A 26,739-nucleotide genomic window follows, 5' to 3' on the forward strand; every position below is an offset into this window, starting at 1 on the left:
CCATCAATATAAACACATTTCAATGCCTGACGCAGTTCTCCATCACTCAAAGAAATCTTTAAGGCACGACAGGTTGGCAGTACATCATTCACATGAATCTTACCATTTCGAATGTTACTGAAAATTTTACAGGCTTTACTCAGTCCTGAAGAAATGTAAGGAAGCATATGGCAAAAAATTCAGTTAATATGGTCAGGGCATAGTAAAAGAGCCCTCCTTGAAATATACATATATTGCAACACACCCCCCAACTATGTAAGTGGAAGTAATTCCTGAATAGTCAGAGAATAATCAAATCTTATTATAATCAACACCATTAAAAAAAAAAGTCTGTATTACAAAAATCCTGATTCTCCTCCAGCTCCAGAGAGAACAAATACATGGTCTATAGATATGAGTGGAGAAAAAATTTCCCTCCCAAATCTCCTGCTCAAATTGAGTTCGTGGTCAATGCAAGTGCAAGTAAGTTCATCCGGAAGCAGATCCACATATACTCCCTAGGGCTGCTATTGGATTTCCAAGGGAGAAGAGGTAGATGAAGTTGAACACTTTTCTCCAACTATATAGGCATTTGCAAAGTCCAGCTGAGTCCTTTTGTAGTCCCTGATCAACCACCCAAATTAAGACTATTCACTTATTTTGCAAGTTGTTTCAGGAAAGTGCTGGAGGACATTCCTCACCCTAACAAAATCACACATCCTTTGTGTACTCACCTAATTTGAGTCTCAAATTTTTATATTCTAGTCTTGAATACCAATTGTGGAAATAGGACTTGGAGGCCTTTAGGTAGCATAATACAGAAAAGAGTCAAAAAGATCTGAGTTCAAATTCTGTCTCAAACACTTACTGTGTGATCCTGGGCAAGACACTTAACATCTTTCAATCTTTATAACATCTTTATAACTTAGAAATAAGTTATCTTCTTCATGAGAATTCCAATATCACTCCCAAGAAAATATTTCACCTTCAGCCCAGATCACTAAAACCAATCACTAAACCCAGGTCCCCAGATCACTTCTGGGGAATCAAAGTTATTTTATTATTGGATTTTTAGAAACAAAGGGCTGTCATTTCTCCCTCTGTTGATGCTAAAATTCAAACTACATCTCAGGACTTGTGAAGTATCACCACACACAGTGGTCAGAAATATGGAAATACCTCATATTTTGTGACAAACAACATCAAGATAGGGTCTAAATCTAGTAATTCATTAGTATGGGGAACTCACAAAAGAGAAAATTCCCTCTACCAATGCAATTCTATCAATACTTTCTCAGCAATTTATTAGTCTTAGAGCAGGGGGTCTAACCCTTTGTTGGTGCCATGGACGCATTCAAGTGAGGCTTATTCACTCCATCTCCAAATAATACTTTAAGTATATAAAGTAAAATGGATAGTATTATAAAGAAAACCAATTATGATGAAATACAATTATCAGAATATAGAAAAACAAATTCATGGACCCCAGGTTAAGAACCTCTGTCATAAAGAATTGCGACTCTCTATCCATTTTACAATACTGCTTCTCTTTCTGTGATAGAAAGCAATTCCTGAATAATGAAGGAACAGCGGAATTACAATAGGCATATATAGACATATGTAATAATAAATGGTCATTTACATAACCAAATGTCCTACTTAACAATCAGTCATAAATACTTATTGAGCACTTGCTATTCAATTCAACAATCTTTCACTGCCTATAATACCTACTCTGTGCCAGGCACTGAATCTGTTGCTCTTAGAAATACAGAAGGAGTATATATAGTCCTTGGCAAGATTAAGTATATCATCGTGTTAAACTGTGTGGGGCAGCCACTTGGACTTTAAAAGGAAGCAGTTTACTGCTTTAATACGCCTTTCCTCCTCAAATTATCTTACATTTACTTATCTGTTTTCATGTTCTATCTCCTAGTAGAATATAAGCTCCCTGAGGGCAGGGACTTTTTTCATCTCTGATTATATATTACTAGTACCTACCAGGGCCTTGTACATAGTAGGTGCTTAATATATTCCTGATAAATTGGGCTGAAGGGGTATCACCTGAGATAGGGATGGGGAACTAGGGAAAGTAAAGTAAGGTTTCAGGGAAATCTGATCAGTCAGAGAAAAGAGGGGATTCCTATTTAGGGCAAAGGACCTCATCAGAGTCCTAGAGATAGGAATAAGAATGGCGTTGCTTATGAAAGCCAGTGTGCCTTTTTCCAAACAATACTTATTTTCTAGTTATAAAGGAAAAATGTAGGTATGCTTACCTTCCCTGCACCGTCTCCTATTCATAAAGTTTATAGTAGCAGAACCTCTAGTAGCCTGTGAAGTATTAACAAAAATCTCTTCTAGGAAAGGGGGCCGTTGAAGTAGATTATTCCTGTTTGAGGGTCTCCAATTCTGTATGCGTTTCAGATTATTATAAGGGCCTGAATAAACAGTGATGGACAAGAATCAGAGAATCTCAAAGTTGAAAGCAATCTCAGAAGCCCCCTAGTCCAAGAATCCTTTCTACAGGGGAACAGTGGGAGGGAAAAATTCATTTAAAAATTACTTGTTACTTGAAAAATAAAAATAATAAATTTTTAAAAAATTCTTTCTACATATTCAACAAAGGTCATCCATCCAGTTCTTACTTACTTCATCTATTCATCATATTATCTATGCCACAAAGCTGCCTCCAAGTCCCATTCCCATGATGATATTCAGGGCTATAATATAGCACATTTGGAAAGCTATAATCGTTAGGAAGTTCTTTTTTACATCGGAAGCCTAAATCTAGAGGAGTTCTTTTGTTTACTTTGTTTTTTGTCAATAAAGAGAGAAAATTCAAGTCACCTGGCTAAAGTCTGCTAAAATCTAGAATATTGAAAGAACTAAGAGACATGAACTAGAACATAAGGCTTTAAGTCTCCCTCTCCTGTGCTTTTAATTTTTTTTTTAACCACATAAGCTCTCCAATCATTCTCAAATTTTTCCACAGTGGTAGAGCTCTTTAGTTTAAACAAAACTTTTGACAGTAAAAATTGCAGTAAGATGTTCTAAAATTACTAACTCAATGTTTATTAACAAACTATATAAAGTTCATTTTTTGAAAAACTCACAAACTCTTGAGGTATTTCAAGGTTCCTTACGGTAAATTTGAAAAATACTGCCTTACTCCATTTAGTTTATGATTAGTTGTAGACAAACTCACACAGAAGCTCATTCTGCTTCGATCCATAGCCTTAATTCCTAACAGTATATATAAAATACCTATATTGTGTCTTATCATGACAATAAAGAAACTCGGGGATGAAACTGATGTGCTGTCCTTACATATAACTCCCAATTTTTTTTTTTTGCTATAATGGCTAACATTTATTGATACATTATTAACTTTTGTTATTGTTGTTAAGTTGTTTTTCAGTCGTGTCTGACTCTCTGTAACCCCATTTGGAGTTTTCTTGGCAGAGATAGTGGAGTAGTTTGCCATTTTCTCCTCCAGCTTATTTTACAGATGAGCAAACTGAGGCAAACCACATTAAGTGACTTGCCCAGGGTCACACAGTTAAGAAATGTCTGAGACCACATTTGAACTCATAAAGATGAGTCTTTCTGAATCCAAGCCCAACATACTATCCATACCATCACCTAGATACTCCTCATTACTAATACATCATATATAATCCAGTAAGACAAATAGAAGTGCAGCTAGATGTTAAAGAAGACAGGACAGAGTGCCAGCCCTGGAATCAGGAGGACCTGAGTTCAAATTTGACCTCAGACACTTACTAGCTGTGTGACCTAAGCAAGTCACTTAACCTTGCTTGCCTCAGTTTCCTCATCTGTCAAATGAACTGGAAAAGGAAATGGCAAACCACACTGGTATGTATGACAAGAAAACCCCAAATGGGGTCACATAGAATTGGACAGGTCTGAAATGACTCAGAAACAACAAACGACAAATGGAAGAGACATCCCATAGCAAAGAAAGCCTTCCTCTCCAGGTAATCTACTTCTGAGTAGGGAACCAATTACATTACCTTCCACATCTGGTAAGAAAAGCTCTCCATGCTGCACCTCGTCGTACAACGTCAGGTAAAGGTTGGAAAAAAAACTACTTTTCCTACAAAACAAACAGGCCAAAGTTTCATGCTAAGTTTTTGGCAAAAGTTAAAAGTGAACTCTTCTTAGTTTGAGATTCTCCCAAAAGAAGCCTTCCCCTCCCTTGCTCTTTGAATAGCTATCTAAATGGTATCATATTGAATCACTCCAATGCCACCATTCCCTTTAAGATAATTTCTCTCCCTGTAGCACAACTTACATGTACTTAGTCACAATCCATTGACATCCTATAGCTAGGATCTGAAGCACTTTGGAATTGATCATGAGACATGGAAGACACTGGCACAGGATTGCCCAGTATGCATTAAAGAAGATGCTATAGTCTAAGGGCAAAGAAGAATTGCAGTAGTTCAAAGAAAACATGAGATGTGCAAATTTAGAGACATCTCCACTCCAAATGTTCATATAGACTATTTGTGCCCAAGCCTTTCAAGCTCATATTGGTCTGATCAGCCACAGTTGGACTCGCAGTACCTTGACTCTTACATAGTGATGTTATTTTGGTCCTCTTTGAAAATGAAGGACAACAATCAACCATAGCTGGGATCCCAAATTTTCCTGTTTACATAGGCTGACCTTTTAGGAAGTTGTCAAGAACAGAAACTTCCTGTAATAGTTAAAGAAACTTAAGTCCCATTCTTGGCTGAGTAGCAAACAGCCTGAGAGAGATATTGTGGTAACTTGTATGTAAGCCAGAACCCACTCAGGAAGTCCCCTCAAATCAACTGGCATTGTTTTGGAAGGAGAGAAACAGAAACTAGGAACTAGGGAACAGCAACTCTCTTTCAGAACCCACTACTGTCAAAGAAAGTAGGAATGCACATACCGGGGAGGTGCAGAAATTGATGGTCTTATTGATGGAATGCTGCAAGTGGTAAATTGATGCTGTTGGAACTTGGAAAAAGAAATGCTCTCTTCCCTGCTGCCCTTGCTCTTCTCCCTCTCTTTTTCCTTTTCCTTTTCTCTTTCCTTTTCTCTTTCCTTTTCTCTTTCTTTTTCTCTTTCTCTTTCCTTTTCTCTTTCTTTTTCTCTTTCCTTTTCTCTTTCCTTTTCTCTTTCTTTTTCTCTTTCCTTCTCTTTTTCTTTCTTTTCCTTCTCTCTCTCCCTTTCTTTTTCTCTTTCCTTCATCTTTTCTTTTTCCCTTTCCTTCATCTTTTCTTTTTCCTTTCCCTTCATTGCCATCTTCATTAAGGAAGGTGTTATCTGGATAAAAACACAACAACTTATGATCATAGGTTCACAGGATTTTAGAGTCTGAAGGGACCTTGGAGATTGTCTGACCTCATTATTTGCTTTTAGGTAGTGCTAGAGATAAGAGTCATATAGCTTAGAATGGGGGTGGAAAGGGCTTTGCCCCAAGGTGCTGACACGGGGACAGGAAAATTTACTTCCCAAGAGATCTGGCTTAGAAACCACCTCCAAGGACAAATCTCATCTCCATAAATATGTGTGCATACATATATATGCATATGTATATATATATGTATATATATATACATATATATATATGTATGTGTGTGTGTGTATGTATTTACATGTATCTGTTGGCATGAAGAATAATTTAAAGAAATTCATTTGGCATTGATTAATCCAAATAATTGCCTCAATTTCTTCCTCTTATCATGCATTTATAAACATAGTTCAAGAAAAAAATGAATGAATGAATGAACAAGCGCCTACTATTTGCCAGGTACTAGGTGGCAGTAATACAAATACAAAAGTCCTATAACACCTGCCCTTTCCCAATCCTTCTTGATTCTAGTATCTTACCTCTGCTGATTATTTCTATTTATCTTATATATGGCTTTTTTGTTCATAGTTGTTTGTACGATATTATCTCTCCTGTCAGATTGTGAGCTCCTTGAGTTTCCCCAGTACCTAGGAGAGCTCCTGGCACAAAGCAGACCCTTCCATACTTATAGACTAAATTGACTTTCCTCAAGGAATTCTCATGCTAATTAGGGAGACTATACATATTAAGGAGTGATAGCCAGGGAAGGGAGGAGTCATGAGGACTGTAAATGGTGCCATAAGACCGTTAATTGTCATTCTCTTTCTAGTATCAGTGATAGTATTGATTGGATGACTAGAGCAAAAAGTGAGATTGGGAAGGGAATGGGAATAGGGCAGATGTCTGCATACCTAAGTAGGCTCTAATTAACATAGATGGGTAAAATGTGAAGGTATTGGCAAGGTACAATGGGTTAAAGTATATTTCTGCTCATTCACCCATGAATCAAAGTAGCTTTGGCCCAATAAAGTCAAGCAAGTGAATATTTAAAAGATTCACTTTTACAATCAAGATTGTGTATCTGTAGTATTATTGAATTCTACGTATGAACTCAGAAAATGTTAATGCACACTTTAAAAAAATTCTACAACAAACTCCAGTTTATTTGGAGTTTTGTTGCACCAGATTTGTTATTTAATCAGTGGGGAACTTCTATCCACTAAGGCAGTTTGCAATTCCTCTGGCACTCACATGCATACAGAGTTGCCCAGATGACAGAGAGGTTAAGTGGCTTTCCCATGGCTGCCCAGTCAGTATGTGTCAGAACCTGAGACTGAAGGCTGTTCTTCCTGACTCCTAGGCTAGCCCTTTTTCCTTAAACTCTTGCTTCTCAGTAAACTTAGCAATCAAAAAAGTAATTACTTATCATCTACTATGTGTTCATTATCTTACTAGGTGTTGTAAGAGATAATATTGAAGTCTAAAGTAAAGCATCGAGGTGGTGCAATGGATAGAACACTGGGTCTGGAATTACAAAAAATTGAGTCCAAATCTAGTCTCTGACACTTTCTAGCAAATCTATAAATGCCTCAGTTTCCTCAACTGTAAAATGGGAATAATAATAGCACCTATCTCTCATGGTTATGAGGCTCAAATGAGTTAATATCTGTAAATATTTCTTAGCACATTGCCTGGTACATAGTAAGCACTTAATGCTTGTTTCCTTCCTTTCCTCCTAATAATGATAGATTTGCTATCCTTAGAGAATGTATAATCTAGTTGGGGAAGAGAAGACTAACACAAGTAAACCTAGTGAATTGTACAAGACAGAATAACTGAGTTATAAATTAGGGCCAGACTACATAGTTATTAAAAGCTAAACAGAGGAATTTATATTTTGTCCTTGAGGTAATGGGAAGCCACCAGAGTTGATCAAATGAGGGTGGTGGATATAAATAGAGAAGAGACAGATGGGAGAGATAGGAGGTAAAAACAAGAGTTAGTAACCAACTGGCTACGTGGGCTGAGGGAGAATGGGAGGCAGAAGATGGCCCAGAGATTGCAACCTCAGTGACTAGAAGGATGGTGGTCCCTTTGTCAGAAATAAGGAAGGTCAAAGAGGAGAGTGTTTGGGAGAAATAATGGATGAGATCTGTGAACTACTGAAACCCATCTATATTCATTCTGTGAGATTTGCTCTGTCTCACCCAAAACAAAAGGAAGGGAAGGGAAGTCCCTGGTCATGGTTATAGGCTGCAGAGTTCAACCCTCAAGGGATATCTGCCAAAGGCAGGAAGCAATCTAGGTGGTAGAGAGGTGAGTGAGCTGGAGAGAATGAATATTCCACCTGTGTTGCTATTTCTGTGGGTGCCCAAGAGTGGTTAGATTCTAACAGCCCTGCAGGATTAAAACCCTGCCCAGAAAGAGGAGGCTGGTAGCATGAACAGTAGAGGAAGGGAATTGCGGTTTTTATTCAGTCATTTTAGTCATGTCCAACTCTTCATGATCCCATTTAGAGTTTTCTTGACAAAGATGGAGTGGTTGACCATTTCCTTCTCCAGCTCATTTTACAGATAAGAAAACTAAGGCAAGCTGGGTTAGGTGACTTGTCCAGGGTTAGACAGTTAGAAAGTGTCTGAGGCCAGATTTGAACTCAGAAAGATGAGTCTCCCTGACTCTAAGCCTGGCACTTCACCACCTAGCTAGAATGGGAGAATTTAGGGGATTAAGATGATATAGTTGTGTTTAAGATAAGTTTCAATAGTTCAACAGGTGGTAGTTCAATAGATATAGAGCACTGGACCTTGAGTCAGAAAGACTTGAGTTCAAATTTGGCTTCAGACACTTACCAGCTATGTGACCCTAGGTAAGTCACTTAACCCCTGTCTGCCTCAAGTTTCCTCATTAATAAAATGGAGATAATTATAGCACCTACTTCCCAGTGTCATCAAAAAGATGAAATGAGATAATATTTATAAAGTGCTTTGCAAACCCTAATATATAAATGATACCTATTATTACTACTATTATAATTCTTTCTCTGAAACTAGAGAGAAAGATGAAAAGATAAGTGTTTTCTGGGTGAAAGATCATGTGTACTTCTCCTGTAATACCAATTTCAAAGAACTGGCACCTAATATATTTTATATGTATGTAACATATATGTAACTCAATAAAATATGTATGTATATATGTAATATATGCAATATATGTAACTCAAAAACCACGCTGAATATAATTTGATCTTCTTTCCATGATTCAAAAAGGAATTCTAGATCTTGTCTTTATTAATAGGAATTTACATTGCATTACAGAGGAAAGACAATGTGGCTACTGGAAACAGCAAAGCACTAAGTAAGTCTTAACTCTGCCACCTAGAAGCAGTGTGTCCTTGACAAATCACTTCCTCCTCCATCTGGGCAGAGGATGGGCTAGAATTCAGTGTCAGGGAACCTTTGGCCTCGAGGCCACATGTGGCCCTCTAGGTCCTCAGGTGCAGCCTCTGACTAAATCCAATCAGAGCCACATGTGACCTCGAGGCCACAGGTTCCCTACACCTGGACCATATGATCTCTAAGGGCCCTTCTCAATTTTTCTTGAAAAAAAAAAACCAAAAAGTTAAATTTTATCCAACATGTACAAGTGTCACCAGAGTGAGTATTCTGGTTAATCAACAAAAACTCAAATTCCACAGGGAAAAGGTAAAGAAAGCATCATTCCCTTTTAGAAGATTTCCTTCAGGTGCTTAAAATGAAATATGGAGTATTTGAATGGCTTCTTTCAATACAATCCTAGACCAAAACAAAAAGTAGTGTTTATAGGGCTGGGAAGCAAATTTTGCCACCCTTACCTCAGTTCCTTTATCTTCCATTACTACAGATCTCTTTTTCCTGATTTTGCTTGGTGTCCTTGAAATTAATTTTTCCTCTTCACAGACGAACACTGTTGTATCAGACCTAAATTACATAGTAACGTGGCATCATTACTCAATGGATTAGCTTTCCCTACTTTCTTACTGTATTTTCCCTCCTCTTTTCACTTTTCCTTTTTCTCTTGATTTGCTGTCAGGAAAAATCACTGACATCGATACTCCAGATACTAGGTGTTAATCATCGCATGCAACAGGATCAAATATTATCCTGAACAAGAGGTGGGAAGAGCAAGTCGGGTCTAGTAGACCTTTAGGTTCAGTTGAATGATGACAAGACCCCACAGGGAAATGGAAGAGCTGGGCAGATGCCAGATTCAAGTTGAGGACAAGTTACATCTGGAACAGTGAGGTATTTATAGTCTTAAGGCACTTCCTTCCCCCCATCTCCTTTGTTAGTTTGCTTCTCTGCCCTTACCTTGATACCAGATTTTTGAGTTATCCCTTTTATGGAAAGAGAAAGGGAAAATGCAGGGGGAAAAGAGCTGGATTTGAAAGGACAGGACTTCAATCAACATTTATTAAGCACCTACTATGTGCCAGGCACTGTGTGCCATTTATTGCCTTTATGATTGTAGGCAAATAACTTAACTTCTAAAGTGATTTACATTAAGCCTTAGTTTCTGAAAAGAACTTTGGCCTAGATCAGGGCTTCTTAAACTTTCCCACTGGTGACCCCTTTTCCCATTTTGGCAGTGTTCATCGGTGTTGCATAACTTGAGAGCATGCTTAGTGAAAAGGGCACACGCTTTATGTTCTGAACCAAAGCTGCAGTAAAGTTGCCCAATGCAACAGCAGAAACGCCTTGGATTCATTAAGCATTTGATTTTTAATTAATTTTTATCATTGTGCATTCAGAAACCTTTTACTGTTACAGGTTAAAAAGTGTTGGCCTAGATGACCTTAAAGGGTTCCTAACAGTTCTAAATCAATATTCTTATTAAAGTAACTTTCCCCTCACCTTCTACTATATCCCAACATCATTTTTTAAAAGGAAATGTTGTTCTTCCCCAAAATTATTTGATCAGAGAAGAGAAAAGGAATACATGGCCTTGCTTGTTGGAAGTAAAAAACAACCAAAAAAAAAAAAAGAAAGAAAGAAAAAGAATCAAAAATGGCAAGCCCTTAGAGCAAGGATTCTTAACCTGAGATCTGTGAACTTAAAAAAAATACCAGAACTTCCAAAGATTTATGATTCAAAATGCTATCTACTTCCATGTGGAGAACTGATGAATTCAGAATGCAGATTAAAGTATATTTTTTTCCTTTCTTTATTTTTCTCCTTCTCCCCCACCAAATATGCCTAATGTAGAAATAGGTTTTGTAGAATTTCATATGTATATGTATTTGTATATGCTTACCATATCAGTGGGTGGGGGTAGAAGGAGGCAAAGAATTTGTAATTCAAAATAAAAATAAAGAAATTCATTTTCAAAATTTGATAACAATATTTCAATATGATTTGTTTCCTTTGCGATCCTATGTATTTTATTTTATGCATTTTAAAACATTTAAAAATTTAAAGACATTATTCTGGGAAGGGGTCCATAGGTTTGACCAGACTGCTAAAAGTGTCCATAATACACAAAAAAAGAATCAAGAAAAATAACAACAGTGAACATTAAACCCTTCATATGGATCTCATCTGGCTTCATATTGATTTAGAAAACAAATTAACATTATATTGTTATGTATTCTTACTTATTTTGTTCAACCGTTACATTTTAATCTGGTTCAGTCTATACTGTGGAGTGTTGCCAGCCTTCAGTGTGCATGACACATCTGCTTAGGGAGAATTTGCTGGAGGGACACAATTTTCTTGATGGGAATAGCTTTGAAAATTAATCTCAGAGAACATTTTTAAAAAGTGAACATCTAAGAGGAATACTTTTAGAACCATCCCTTCACCAAGCAACAGTAAAGGACAACAAGAGGTATATGCTATTGAATGTGTCCAAAGTAACTGGAAATGATGTTGATCTCCCATTAGACTGTAAACCTTTGAGGATAGGAATCATTGTTGGCCTCTTTTTGTATCCTCAGAACTTAGCACAATGCATAGCACATAACAGGCATTTAGAAATGTCTAATGGCTAATGACTGATTGATCTTTGCATGAAGTCCATGAAGTAGCTAAGACCCAAGAGTGGAATCAAAACGCCCTCCATGGGCAACAGCTCTCTGAACTTAAGCAATAATATATTGATGTCAGACAAATGGCTAACCTATGCAGATTGATTCACAAAAACAGAGAGGTTTATGCTGGTAATTCAAGATCAGGTCATTGCCACCGGAGATTTCAAAAGATTAACCTTATGGATCCATGATAATTATAATAATAATATCTAATATTTAGCTGGCAGTCAGGTGGCACAATGGATAGAGTACTGGGGCTAAATCATCTTCCTGAGTTCAACAGTCATTTACTAGCTTTGTGACCCTGGGAAAGTCACTTTCCTCTGTTTGACTCAGTTTCTTTATCTGTAAAATGAGTTGGAGAAAAAAATGCCAAGGAAACCCCAAATGGGGTCACAAAGAGTCAGACACAACTCAGGAATAACAAAGCCTTTAACTAGCACCCCAAATATATATTATATACTGTGCTAAGAGCTTTATAATTATAATCTCACTTGATCCTGACACCAGCCCTGGAAGGTAGAGCTATTATTCTTCCCTATTTTACAAATGTGGAAACTGAAGAGCAAACAGAGGTTAAGTGACTTGCCTAGGGTCATGCAGCTAGCTACTAAGTATCTGAGGTCACATTTGAACTCAGGGCTTCAATTCCAGATCCAGAGCTGCGTCCACTATGCCACCTAGCCGCAAAGAAGTGATAGAAATTAGGTAACTATCACTACAGGTTACAGGAATTTAGCAAGACACAACAGGGGCCTGAATTATACACAAGAAAATTAATATCTTTCATAAAGCTAATGAATAATGAGTTCCTGTACTGTAGAAAGCAGGCCTCAAAATATCCTGGACAACTCAACAAATAAGTGATACTAGAACTGGGGCATTATCACAGAAAAAAATTGTTGCCCATAATCACTCAGATATAACATCAATCCATAAAAATGTAAGCCCATTTTAATAGATGTTGCCAGGTCAAATATTCAATATTCAAGCTACATGAAATCAAATGTTCTAAAATATAGAGAACTAGTGAAAAAAATCGAAAGCCTATGGAAAGAGAATAAAGTACATATCGTATCTGTCATCCTGTCTGCTGAACTGAGGATGCCTTCAGACAGTCTAAGAAAAATGAGCTTAAAACATAATATTTTTATTCAATTACATAAAAGAAGTTATTTTATTCACCTATACAATGGTCCCCAGAGCATTAAATAATTATAATTATGACAGAATAATAATATAAACATAGCAAGACAATGACTTGTTCCAAGAACATTTCCATCTGACATAATAATAACCATTCCCTTTGCAAGTTTAAGGCACTGCCCCTTTAAGGTGACAGTACTGTAAGGAGAGTGAAATATTGTCCCTTTCATAGGTGGCTGTTTAGTGCTAAAAGAGGCAGAAAAGGTACTTTCAAATAAAAAAAGTTTAAATCAATTTAATTGATGTGAGATATTGCCTCTGTCATAAAAGAGAAGTTTAATACTTAAAAGGTATAGGAAAAGAACTTTGTTTCAATAAAAATTGCTAATATACGTAAATAAAGAAACAAAGTTTTCAGATGGGATTTGAACAGTTTAGAACAAAAAAGACTGTGACATAATCTAAAGATTTAAATCACCTTGTGAAAGCCGTAGAGTGATGTTTCATTTTCTATGAACAGTTTGATGGATTAAAGTGGCAGAGAAAAAAATTTTATTTATTAAAAACTAGAAAATGTTCAAAGAAATAAGTTTCAAGGATAGAATGTGATGCTGGTCTCTTAGTTCATTTACCTACATTTCATTTAATACTTAAGAAGGTTGAACTAAAAAAAAGAGAAATCATATAACTAGTTAGAGACTAAGGTATGATCAAATAAATATGATCTGTTGGTTTTACACGGGAAATTTAGCAAGTTTTTGCCTTTTAAGTGAAAGGTGAGTCACTAACTGCCAGGAAGCTCTGGTTTAAATCAATAGAAGGTATTAAACATTTCTGTTACAAAGAGGGTTTTGTTTTCCTTTGGGAGGAAGGGAAGGCAGAAGGTGGAGTGGGTGGATTTTCATTCACAGAAAATTTAAAGTTAATTTAAAAACAGTTATTACATTGGATGGCTTAGAGAGGTGTGGCTGGAGGGATAATGGAAGAAATTCTGGTGATGTAAAAAGATATCAATAAAGATTCATTTTAAATTAAAAAAGAAAGGTATAGGAAGCTGGGGCTGGGGCTCAGGCTGAGACTGAAGAGTAAAAAAACCTTGCAAATGAATATTAAAGAAACAACCAGCTAACGGTCAAAAGTATCTCTTTCAGTGGTGTGTGTGAAGCAGCAGCCGCTGGAACTATTGTACAGCTAGTTAGGTGAGGGGTTTTTAGCTAAAGGATTATCAGTGGGAGGGACGCTCAACACATTGTCTAAGTGCCTATTTCTCTTTGCTGCCCCCTTCTGGTCTCAGTGTGAAAATCAGAAAGTGTGCAGTTTTGAACCCTGCTTAATAGGAAAAGAAATCTAATTGAGTGGCTTGGAATCCTGGAAAGTAAATAGTTTATGGGGTGTTTAGCACCTCTGTTGTGAGGACTTGCAGAGTCCTTTTTAGGGCTATTCATCCACCTTTGGTGTCCACCTTCATCCAGCTCTCACCTGTGACTGCAAGAAGCTGTAGCTTGTGCACTGACCACACCCCAGTAAAACTGTCCCAGAAGACAGGTGAAACCAGGAGAGGGTAACCAAGAGGCCTCATACCTAGTTGATGAGTTGAAGGCTATCTACTCCAAGCATGCGAAGACCTCCTCTGGCAGAATGGGTAGATGAGAACAATTTGTTCCCACAGCCATGAAGACGACTGAAGCAGGTGCCATGGAGCACTTAGAGTTTGGTCAATAATTAGACACCAAGGTCATCCACTGCATACTGGGCAAATCACTTTGACTTTTTGTCCTGCCACTGGACTTGAATGACTCAGGGGAAGAGTGAGGCTCATGACCTTTGTACAACTCTGCCTCAATTAAATCCGGTTCATGAGCAAGTCAAGACATCCTCCCATGATATCACTGGTCCTTTTCGAAAACAAAGGGCAAATAACTTGTGAATGGCTGATTAGGTTTGTTTGCCTTTCCCAAAGAGTCATCCTGAGTTGGGTTGCTGTGTACTCTGTTGTGACTGGACCACACAGCATCCTGTGAATACGTAGCTATTTGGGCTGGTATTTATTACCCAGAGGCAGTAAGTCTGATGAACACTGTAGTTCTCTCTGACTTAAAAGGAACTGCTACCCAGTTCAATAGTACAAGGCCCTTTTAAGATTTGACTATATGGTAAAAGAAGTCATAAATGTTGTAATCCAGCAAACAAACTATTCATGTGTAATGCAGACCAATGACATCAAAGCCAGTGGTCCCGAGTTGTGAGTTACCCTGAGCACATGGATTTTTCTCCCTCTTGTAATACCCTCACAGATTTCTTTAAATGTGTTCCCACTCTTCCTTAAAGATACTGAGCATAAAGGTGGGAGAGTATAACTCAGGTTTATTGTTTATTGTAATTTATTATTACTGCATTTAATTTAAAATACAAGAGTTTGTGATGGTATTATGATTTCTTTTGCCTTATTGCTAAAATAGTTATATTTAAGACCTAAAATGTCATTATTGTAATCAGTTGGTTTGTATAAATGGAAACACACCATTAGGGTCTTAAGACCTAATACAGTAAATAGGAAGCATATACCTCCCCCCACCACAGGGTTGTTCTCCACATATGAGAGAATTTCAGGGTGACCTCATGGTTATGATCCATCTCTGAGAGTGGAGATATGACAGATTGAGAGCAGGCTGGAGAACATTAGCCAACCTAGACAGTAAGGAATTGGTGACATGGCCATGTGAGGGGGAAAAGGAGCTACTTCCTGGATGATATAGATACCTCGTGCATACATTATAGCAGGATATCCCATCCTGGGTCACAGACTGGTGGTCTATAGTTTGGCAGTCTCTGTAACAATACATACCAAAGAGTGTTTCGTCATAGAGTTCTCCAGGTATCCAACATGACAATATCTACTCAATTTACACATGAAACCTGAATATTTCTAATATCACTCCCAGGCTAGCTACTCCTTTGGAAAGTCTGCCTTTGAATTTTAGATCAAAAAGAAAAGCCCTTTCCAAGTCACTCTTAAATTTTAAAAGCTGAAAGTTTTTGTTGCATAATCCAAAGACAGCATTCTAAATACTGAGATAATGGATACAGAGCGTGAAAAGATCTCAAAGACCAGAGTCCTAACCTTTTTTGCCATGGACCTTTTTTGGCAATTTGATGATGGATCCCCTTCTCAAAATAATGTTTTGTTGCCTACGCTGATATTTGAAGAAAATGCTAAATTTCAGCCAGAAGTTGGCAAATACACACACACTCACACACACACACACACACACACACACACACACAAATTTCCAATCCAGGTATCCAAGTTCACAGATCCACTGAAAGTTATCCATAGACCATAATGGCCTATGGACTCCAAATTAAGAACCCTTGATACCTAGACTAACTTTCTTATTTTAAAGATAAGGTAACTAAAATTCTAAGCAGGGCTAAGTTATTCTTACCCAAGTCAAACAGATGTTAAGAGTCATAGGCAGAATTTGAACACAGGTTCTCTGAATTTAGATCCAAATTTTTTTTTCAACATAGCACACGGAGAATAATAGTATAACAAATTGATTGGGGACCCATTTTAAGGGAGACAGGGAACTCATTATTTTTTAAATATCTCCTTCACATAAGGGTAATAGGTTCAGAGATTTAGAGTTGGAAGGGGTCTCCCCATTTTAAAGATGAGAACACTGAGGCCCAGAAGTGACTTGTATGAGATCACACAGGTACTAAGTGATAAATTAGAAATTCAAACCTAAGTCCTCTGGTTCCAAATTCATTGTTGTCCTAGATGACCCAAGACACAAAAAAAAGTGGGCATGAGATTGCCATGTGCCTTTTACCTACAAGTTTTCTTCTCCATGTTGGCCTGTTTCTTGAACAGAGCAGACACATACTAGATGCTTTTCCTAGGAACCTATGGTATTCTGAAGCTGCTGGAGACCTCTCAGAAGCAGATTCTGGCAAGATATCACACATGGAAGTACCATAAGAGGTCTCAGGGCAACTGTCCCATTGCACAAGAGAATGCACATTCACCAAGTATAAGGGTAATGGAGCCTTCTCTCTCCCACCTCTATATTCTCTCCCAGAGCCAAATTCAAAGAATTTTATCCTCATACTTGGAAGTCCACATTTGACTCTAACACTTTCCCACATGACTATAGAAGGTGTGCTACAAAATAACTCTTCATAAGTCATCACTATGCTTTAGAAAAACATCTAGGAGTAGGTATACATAGATGATGGCAGAACCCATTAGCCCAATTCTGATTGCTGCCCTTATAATAATAAATAATAAATCTCTCTTCCCAAAAGAACTTTACTCAGGACAATTGCATGATCTGTTACAGTTAAGCAAATCCAACTCAACATTTTCACTTACCCTTTCCTGGATTTCGGGGTCACCATCCTAACCTCAGACATGGCTCCTGGTGAAACTCTCTTTTCTAGTATTCTAGAAATCTTGATGTACTTCCGTGTATCAATTCCTGATGTTGTCATACTACTTGCAAAAGTAGTAGTAGTGGTACTAACAGTATCTCTTGAATCTATTTCCTTTTTGGACTGGGAAAGAACCAACACACATAATTAGATGAACCTTTACATGGGAATACCAGATATCTTTCCCACCCTGGGTCAGACCAATGCCCTATTCAGTTCTACACTCTCTCTGCAACAATACCATGAAAAGCAGTTAGGTGGGAATGGGAGAGTTCAATGACCACAGCTTCAACGAACATCAACTAAGCAATTTAACCTTCTTTTACAGACGTAAGTCATTTCAGAGTCTTATTCTTAAGTCATTCCATGATCTTGGATGTTTTAAGTTTTCCTAGAATCATTTTTATTTGGGTGTACATGTCAATCAAAATTTCAAATTTAAGTAATTTTAAAACTGAATATTCCCCATCACCCAGAGGTTGAGATTTGTACTGCTTGCTCTGAAGAGACTGGAGAATGCAAAAGATGCAGTAAGCAATAGATTTGGTCAGATGCCCCGGCTCTGTGTTAAATAGTAGTAGTGGAGGAGGAGGAGGAGGAGAATCAGCTTAACAAGTTTATATAGCTGGGTCCCAATTAGTGCAAATAACGCACCCTCAAGTGTTCAGTATGATTATTGAAATTCACACTGCAAATTCCCATTGGAAAGCCACTGGAACCATTTTCATTGGAAACAATTACCATATTTCACATAATTATAACTTCGAATTCTGCAAATTCAAATGCATGTGACCACTTCAGAAGATCGTTATTTTCAAGAGTCAGCACTCAGCTATAGACTTTAGGGTTTACAACGTATTTATATGTTAACTTCTTTGATCCTCACAACATCTCAGTTAAGTCAGTGCTATTATCCCCATTTTAGAGATGAGAAAACTGAGACTCAAATCACTTTTGCAAGGCCAGCTAGTAAGCTGTCTCAGGCAGGATTTGAATTCAACTCAAGTCCTGGGCTTTATCCATACTCCACCTAATGCAGTTCTTCCCAGTAAAAATATTTTCACATTCCAAGGGTCAGCACCATATAGTATTAGCTAATTAGAGATTTGGAGTCCTTATGGTAGAGTGCTAGATAATGAAGGCAATAATGTTGATTAATGGAATTTAACATAGAGCTTTAACATTGGCAAAGCACTTCACATTCATTATTTAGGCAGCTAGGAGTCAAGGGGGACTTAGAAAGATTTGCATGTAGCCTCACACACTTGCTAGCTTTGTGACCCTAGGCAAGTCGCTTCATCTCTCTTTGCTTCTTCTGTGAATGGAGATAATATAGCACCTGCTTCCCAGGGTTGTTATGAGGGTCAAATGAGATAACTTGTAAAACACTCAGCATAATGCCTGACACATAGTAAACACTACATAAATACTAGCTATTATTATCACCTCATGTGATTCTCACAAAAGCCCTGAGATATAGGGGCTACCGTTATAATTATTCCCATTTTACAGATGAGGAAACCGAGGCTCAGAGTGACTTACCCAAGGACGTATAGCTAGTGTCAGAGGGAGATCAGAACCCAGCTCTTGTCTTTGCAGATTCTATGTCCAGTTTCCTTTTCACTACACATCATGCTACAATAATTTATAGGGATAGGGAGGATTGGACTTATAATTTTATTCCTATAGGGAAGTCCTGAGTGAAAAAATTTTGCAGTCTTAAATTCTTTGCTGAGAGGTTGACTTTGGGAAGGTCACACAACCAGTCTAGAGGCGAGACTTGAACCCAGGCCTTTCTAACTTTGAGGATTGCTCTCTAGCCAAGACATCAAGTTGACTCTTATGAAACAATTTGGAGTGCAATCAGTTATAAGAAATGTAGTTATATATGTTTATTACCTAGGACATACTGAATACACTGTTTAAAGAGGATGAATTATGAATTTTTTCAGGAAGGATAATAGGGTTTTTATCATTCCTTTGCAAGGCACATGGATAAGATTTTTACTACTTTTTAATATTATTATTTTCATTTTACTACCCTTTAATTTTTAAAAAAATTTTATTGTTTTACTACCTTTTTACTCTTCTTCTTGATGCCACAACGATTCAAACTTTTTCTCTCTTAGGATCATTTGGCATCATTTTGTATATATTTTATACTTACTTATCTTTATATTTTATTTTCTGAGAATGTAAACTCCTTAAAGGCAGATTCTGTCTTGCTATTGTCTTTTTATACCCAGGACTTGGATCAGTGCCTTGTATGTGTTTGTTCAATTGATTCAACAAAAGATATGTGGAAAATGGAACAGATTGGAATATATATAGATACTTTTCAATAAGTCCTGAAGGCATTTCTAGATTATATAATTAAAAATATCTCATAAGGAATCCAGAAAAATAATAACCTGGAATAAAATAAGGCAAACACTGTCTCAGGACTTCGGGTTATATGATAAAGGGAATGAGAAAATCCCTTCAAATGGAGACACCAGGATTTGGCATCTTTAATGTTACTGTAAAAAAAAAACAAACCTATCTATAACTCCAGTTATAGGGTCAATATTGGTCAATGGTCAATTCTGTATTCCCAGGGAAAGTGTTGGAAGGGTCTCTTTGGGATCTAGATTTGGAAGGGACCTATTTATTGCAAAAATTTCATTTTACAGATGATGAAACTCTGACCCAGGGAAGTATCTTGCCCTAAATATATAGGTAGTTAGCATAGGAGGCAAGATTTGAACCCAAGTTCCCTGACTCCAGAATCACCATTTTCCAAAATCATTGCCACTAAAAGGGGGCTCCACATGCCCCATCATCTTTCTCTTAATTATCTCTAAAAACAGTTATGAAAGCATTACCTTAAAAAAGATATTCAATTTAGTCTCCATCTTTGCGTTCAGTATATTACAAGTAAGCTCTTCACTTGAAATCCCAAAGGTCTTGATGAACAGGTGTAAGAGAAGAACAATTACATAAGAACTTCCTATCACAAAAATAGGATAAAATTAAATCAGAGGCATGTCATCCTTAGCCCTGATGGCTTACCAACTGGAGATTCTGCCTACTTTTAAAATGTCCATAGTTCCTTAATACTCAATAACCATGGCTTACATTTTTGTTATCATGTTTTATTACATATTATATATCATGATATGTTATTATATTATACCAATATTTATGTTATTCATGTTATCCTTAAAATAACCAGTGAAGTAAATAGTATAGGTTTTATCTCTACCTTACAGATGGGAAGACTAAAGTGCAGACAGACAAGTGACCTATCCAAGATCACTTTGCTAGTAAGCAGCAAAAGTCAAGCAGAAACCCAGTTCTTATTCTAAGTCACCAGTGTGCTTTCTCCTACATCAGGGTGGATTGAAACCCACTAACACAGATTGAAAACGATAATAAAAACTAGTATTTAGATATCACTTTAAAGTTAACTACCCTGTGAGGCAGGTTCTATCTATTATCACCATTTTATAGGTGAGAAACCAAGGCACAGAAAGGATAAGTGACTTAAGTGCCCAGGTTCACTGAACTAGTACGTGCCTAGGGCAAGATTTGAACCCAGGTCTTCAGCATCCAAGTATATCAATCTATCCACTGTAACACCTAACCACTGAACAAAAACTTAAAGGAAGTAGTTAACAGGAAGCAATAGAATTTCAGTCAGAAACTAACAAAAGGGACATATTAGGAAAATGAGAGATGGAATGAGAAATGTATCTTCAGCTGACATGGGAAAGACATCTGATAGTGTTTACTTATAAAGTTCTTATCAGAGGGACTCCTAAAAATTGTGTTCAACACCTCCAGAAGTTTCCAAAATTTTTTCATTGGTTTCAATGTGTATTTTTGCTCTGCATGGTCATTCAATATTTGAAGTGATTGGCCTATCTCATTATTGATCTCCAGATTTCGAATTTATATACTTTGATTTCTTTTTCAAAATTGGAAGTAAACATGTGGGAATTATATACTAAGTCAACTCTTAATTATTTAATCTAATACTCAATTGAACTTTTAATATTCTAGCTCCAAATCCAGTGCGATTTCAACTACATCCCTCAGGATCATAAATTTAGATCTGCCTTGCCCACACATCCTATCTATCCATCACCATGCTTGTCAATTCTTCCTCTAAAGTATTTCATACAATTATCCTCTCCTTTCTATATGCACTTTTTGTTCAGTTATTTCAGTTGTGTGTGACTTTTTGTGAGCCCATTTGGGGTTTTCTTGGTAGAAATACTGGAGCAGTTTGCCATTTCCTTCTCCAGCTCATTTTACAAATGAGAAAACTTGAGGCAAACAGGGTTAAATGACTTGCCCAGGGTCCCACAGCTAGTAAGTATTTGAGGCTGGACTTGAACCTAGCTAGATGAATCTTTCTGACTGCAGGCCCAGCACTCCCCTCACTATACCACCTAGCTGCTCCAGTAAGATAGTAGGCAAGAATTTAACAGGAAAGTAGGAATGGAAAACATAGGGATCAGTATACTTAAAGGCACAGATGTGGGAAAGTTCAGGACAAGTTGAGGTTTGGGTTGGAGCTTAATGTGAATGGCATCAAGTAATAAAGGCCTTGTCAATTCCAGGCCAAGGCATTTGAACTTTATTTAGCATGCCATTAGAGAGTCTGAAGATTTTTGAGGCGTGGAGTGTAAAATTACCAAATCCATGCATAAAGATGATTAATGTGATGATGGTATAAAGGATAGATCAGAGAGGCCCTAAATAACTAAGACTCTACATTGAATGGAAGGAGCAATAAAAGGAGGAGGTAAAGAAAATACTTGTTAATAAAGGAATTGATTATCACTTGAGGAGGCTGAAAGGCACAGCGGATAGAATGCCAGACCTGGAATCAGAAGACCTGAGTTCAAATATGACTTCAGACACTTCCAAGCTGTGTGATCTTGGGCAAGTCACTTAATCCTCTTTGCCTCGGTTTCTCATCTGCCAAATGAGCAGAAGGAAATGGCAGACGTCAGGATCTCTGCGCCAAGAAAACTCTAAATGGGATCACAAAGAGTTGGACACAACTGAACTATTGTTCATTTAATCTGCTTAATTTCAAGAAGCACTCAAAATCTGATTCTTTTCTTAAATGATCCAAGTTTACTCCTGGGCATTTATATTCTCAGAACTGCTATCGTTTTATGGACAGTTTGAAAAACAGTAGTTACATCTTTGTTATTGAGTCCACTACAACAACGTATCTCAATCTATTTCCATCGGTGACATCTCTTTCCACCACCATGATCACACCCCCTACCCCAACCAACCCTATTGTTCAAACACTGTTTCCCGAGGAAACAAACACAACATATTATGACACATAATATCTTTAAAACACACCAAGAGTTATGATGAACTGCTTATAAAAACAGATACTAAGTACTTCAGAACCCTCTAATCCCGAAGACCCATCTTTGACAGCAAGATTTTCGATATTTTATAATTAGCAAACATATATAGAATTGGAGGAAAGTCTGTGTGCAGTGTCTAATGGAATCACGTAAATTTAGAACTGAAACTAGGAAACTTTTAATCCATAAATGCGTTCATCTCTAAGTGGTGCAACACCTTCCTCCTGTCCACAAGGAAACAGAGATCTGAAGAAAAGTATCTTGAGGAACTTCGCGTGGTTAATTAATAGTACAACCTAGAACCAGACAGAACCCAAATCTCCAATCCATGCTGTTTCTACCAGGGGGAATCGTTCTGGGTTTTTTTTTTCCCCAAAAGATCAAGTAAGCAGAGTGAAAAAACTACCTCTGTAATCTCCCTTCCTAAATCAACAGACCATTGAGTATTTGCTTTTGCTCACACCCGTGATCTCATCCTGGTAAGGAAATTCCCCCTCTACCTATACAGAGTGGCAATCATTCTCCAATTTAGAGAGGGGATAGGATTTGTTCGGTCACCTAGCAGGTATTCCTTAGAGGCAACACTTGAACTTAGGTCGTTGGGGCCAGTCCTCTAGACACTATGGGTGTGTCTGCTGACAGTATAGTACTATCTCCTAATTACTGGAAATAACCAAAATTATCTCCTCGATGCCACCGTAACCAAACCCTACAACCTGCGTTCTACTCTTGCCGATGAGGATTTATCCTGTCCTTCCTTCTTTACTTACACCCACCTCATAGCCACTCCGGACTGCTCACTCTGTCTACTTCATTCATTTTCTCAGCACTCCAATTCCTAATGGACATCCCCCTGCACCATCATCCTGGTCCCCTCTCACCTGTCGCCTACCCTTTCAGTACTTCCTCATATTTTCTTTACTTCTATTCTGTTCCCTTTCCCTTTATCCCCACTCAGTGGTTATTTCGCCCTATCTTCCTCCTTCCAATTCTGCTCCAACCCCAAAACGTCTGTCCCCCAAGCTATTACACACACCCACGCACACACACACACGCACGCACGCACACACACACACACACACACTTCCCACCCGTAACCACCTTCACGCCCCCCACGATCCCTGAGCCAGGGGCATCACCTCAGCGAGCTCGTCCCCGGGCTGTGCGGGATCAGCAGCCTCCCCCGCTGCTTGCCCGGCTCCACCACCCCGCACGCTCGCTTCTTCCGTGCGCCCGGGCGCAGCCCGCCGGGACTGAGCAGCTGCGGCCGCTGCCTCTGAAAGCCGAGCCCTGGCGCAGCCTCTCCCGCCACCTCACAAGGGCTAGTGACCTCATGAGGACCTGTCCGACCCGGGGCACCCGGCCAAGAGGGCTGGGTGGAGGCCGCGGCTCCACACCCCTCTCTCTGCTCCCCCCCCCCCCCCCCTTTTCGCCTTCACGTCTGTCTGAATGTCTTCGGGCTTGCACTTTCCTGCCCAAGATGACCCTCTTTCCACTTTTTCTATAGCAGGGTCTTTTTCTCTTCTTACAACAGTATCCTTTTCTTCTCTCACTAATCCCTGTTCTCTTCCTCTGAGCTCAGCTCTACAGATGTGTTAAGTTCTTCCTATGTGCCAGATCTTGCGTTATGTGGTTTTCCCTTGCCGTTAGTTTACAAACTAATTCCCTTCTTTGCCTATGTCTTTCATCCTAAAAAAATTCACCCTCCCCTCTTTCTTTACATCCTCTCTCTCTTTGCTCCCATCCTGCCCCATTTCCCATTATAACACAGATTTAAGTTGTGTATGTTTTTGCCAGGTCTGTTTTATATGACGTTTTGAGCACTGCAGTAGGGCAAACAGTACACACCAGTTGGTGTGGTTCTTAAGCCTGTAGGAGGGCAGGGTTGTCATCAGGACCTCTCAGTTGGACTATTACAGCAGCTTCCTAAATTCTATCTCTACCTCAAATTTCACCCTTCTCCACTTAGTCCTCTACACAGCTGCCAATCATTCTGTCAACAAACATTAAGTGCTTACGATGTGCGAGGCACTATGCTAAGTAATGGGGATACAAAAAAGGCAAAAAAAAAATCCCTTCTCTCAAAGAGCTCACAGTTTAATGAAAGAGACAATATTCCAGCAACTATGTACAAACTATTCAGAATAAATTGGAGATAATTAACAGAGGGAGGCACTAACATTAAGCAGGATGAGGAAAAACTTATAGAAAGTAGGATTTTAGCTGGTACTTGAAGAAAGACAGGGAACTCAGGAAATGGAGATGAGGAGTGAGAGAGTCCTTAGGCATAGGGGAGCCTGTAAAAATGCACAAAGTGTGGAAATGGATTGTCATGATTGAAAAATAGCAAGAAAGCCAATGTCACCAGATTGCAGAGTATGAGAGGAAGGAGAAATAAAATATTAAAAAGATTAGAAAGGTATAGAGGGACAAGGTTATGAAGGTTTTAAAAGCCAGATGGGCAGCTAGGTGGTGCAGTGGGTACAGCACTGGGTCTGGAGTCAGAGAACCCTGATTTCAAATTTGGCCTCAGATACTTTTTAGCTATATGACCCTGGACAAGTCACTTAACCTTGTTTGCCTCAGTTTCCACATCTGCAAAATGAGCTGGAGAAGAAAATGGCAAACCACTCCAGTATCTTTGCCAAGAAAACCTCAAATGGGGTCACAGAGAATCAGACATAACTGAACAACAACAAAAGTGATAGAATCTAGTTGCAGTTTGTTGAATAAGAGAGTGATATGGATTACATCTTAGAAAGACATTTAACTACTGAGGAGAAAAGGAACTGGAGTGGGGAGAGACTTGAGGCATGGAGATCAACCAGGAGGGAGGTGTTAAGACCCTGTTAACCTCAGAGTGGTGGCAGCATCAAGAGGATAGAAGTCATACTCTAGAGAAGTTAAGAAGACAAAATCAATAGTATTTGGCAAGAGTTTGGATATGATCAGAGAGAGTGAGGAGTTGTAGATAAAACTAAGGTTGCTATACTGGGTGATAAGAGTATAATGGTATCCTCAACAGTAACAGAAAGTAATAGGAAAGAAAGGACTTGGGGAGGGAAAATAAGCTCAGTTTTGGACATCTGAATTTTAAGGTGTATATGGGGTATGAAGTTAAGATGTCCAATACGTATTTGGAGATTTGAGCCAAAGTGATCCACTATTCAATAAATTCCAGTATTATCTCTAAGATCAGATATAGATTCATTTGGCATTTAAAGCCTCTTTCAACCTGACTCTAATCTACCCCACCAGTCTTACTACATCTTCCTCCCCTGCAGACACCCCATCTACACAGTCAACACAACAACAAGTGAAGCTGTGGTTTTTGTAGCATTTGCCAGTTTCTAAGGGGTAAATGCTTAAGATTAAAATTTAACTATCAGTCCTTCCAAGCTCATTTGAGCTAGCTCCAGCACATCCCTGAATTCGGTGTACATGTACAAATGCATTAAGAATAGAGTGTAAGCCTCTTGGAGTTAAGGAGCATTTCATTTTTGTCCTTGTTTCTCCAGCTTCTGGTCTAGTGACTGGTTCGTAGTAGATAATTAATAAATGCTGATTGATTGATTTGCTGACCAATGATAATGTGTAATATATGATTTGCCCATCAGGTGGCGCTCTATTCAAGCCACAAAGCCAACGGTCTTGTCAAGGTCTTGCTAAAGCACTTTCTCTGTTAACTATTGCTGTTCAGTAGGACTTGGTTAAGTTTGTCCTCATTTGCTCTTAGGTGTTCTCTCAGTTCCTTGTGGCAGGTTTGGTTTTCTTTGTTTGTTGAGGGGAAAGGGGCTTTTTTGTTTTATTTTAGTCATCTCTTCTTCCTGAGAACCCTTTATTGTAAAGGGTTCAGTGGATGGAAAAAAAAATACAAAATTTGGTTATAAATAAGTTTAGGAACCCTCTTACAAATGTCTTTCACTTTAAACATTTGGTGTGTTCTTTAAAACCATGTGAATCAATTTTTGTAACTTGGATCATTCTTAGAGTTTGCTGAATTTAAAGCTGTGAAAAGTCCTTCACAACAAAATAACATCCCAATTCACCTTTTGCATAAAAAAATAAAATTTTCATATTAGGCTTGCTTAAAGTTCTCAGCCTCTGCTCCCAACCCCAATGCTCCATTGAGGAGTCTTGCCAGCTCTTACCTATACTTACTGCATACTCAGCTGTTTTAGCCTTTTGGCTAAAATGAGCTTAAATGTTTTCATCTCTCTAAAGCTTACCTGTCAAAAAATATATACTTTTTTGGGGGGGTGATATCAATTGACAACACAAGAATACTTTTATAATCGTCCAACAAATGGGTTTCATTGGCATTTTGGCTGAATTCAGACCTATCTAAATGCAACTTTTAGACATTCTTAGAATTTTTAAAGTTG

At 38.2% G+C, this 26,739-nt stretch overlaps 1 protein-coding gene across 6 annotated transcripts in view; it reads right to left on the bottom strand.

Moving 5' to 3' along the window:
- EFCAB3 (EF-hand calcium binding domain 3) overlaps positions 1 to 23,625 on the bottom strand; it is a 481,176-nt gene extending 457,551 nt beyond the window's left edge. For 5 of the 6 annotated variants that reach the window (XM_072645906.1, XM_072645907.1, XM_072645905.1 and 2 more), the window contains exons 1-8: positions 23,494 to 23,625; positions 19,838 to 19,962; positions 16,915 to 17,096; positions 9,177 to 9,282; positions 4,922 to 5,298; positions 4,014 to 4,096; positions 2,256 to 2,417; positions 2 to 145 (exon numbers count right to left, since the gene is read on the bottom strand). In XM_072645906.1, the coding sequence (XP_072502007.1) occupies positions 2 to 145; positions 2,256 to 2,417; positions 4,014 to 4,096; positions 4,922 to 5,298; positions 9,177 to 9,282; positions 16,915 to 17,096; positions 19,838 to 19,867 (1,084 nt within the window). In that variant the 5' untranslated portion in view covers positions 19,868 to 19,962; positions 23,494 to 23,625. The remainder of the gene's footprint in view (position 1; positions 146 to 2,255; positions 2,418 to 4,013; positions 4,097 to 4,921; positions 5,299 to 9,176; positions 9,283 to 16,914; positions 17,097 to 19,837; positions 19,963 to 23,493) is intronic. The other variant, XM_072645908.1, reaches the window with a different exon arrangement.
- Positions 23,626 to 26,739: the final 3,114 nt, after the last annotated feature.

Source organism: Notamacropus eugenii, chromosome 2 (assembly GCF_028372415.1).
Source record: "Notamacropus eugenii isolate mMacEug1 chromosome 2, mMacEug1.pri_v2, whole genome shotgun sequence".
Taxonomy (NCBI): Eukaryota; Metazoa; Chordata; class Mammalia; order Diprotodontia; family Macropodidae; genus Notamacropus; species Notamacropus eugenii.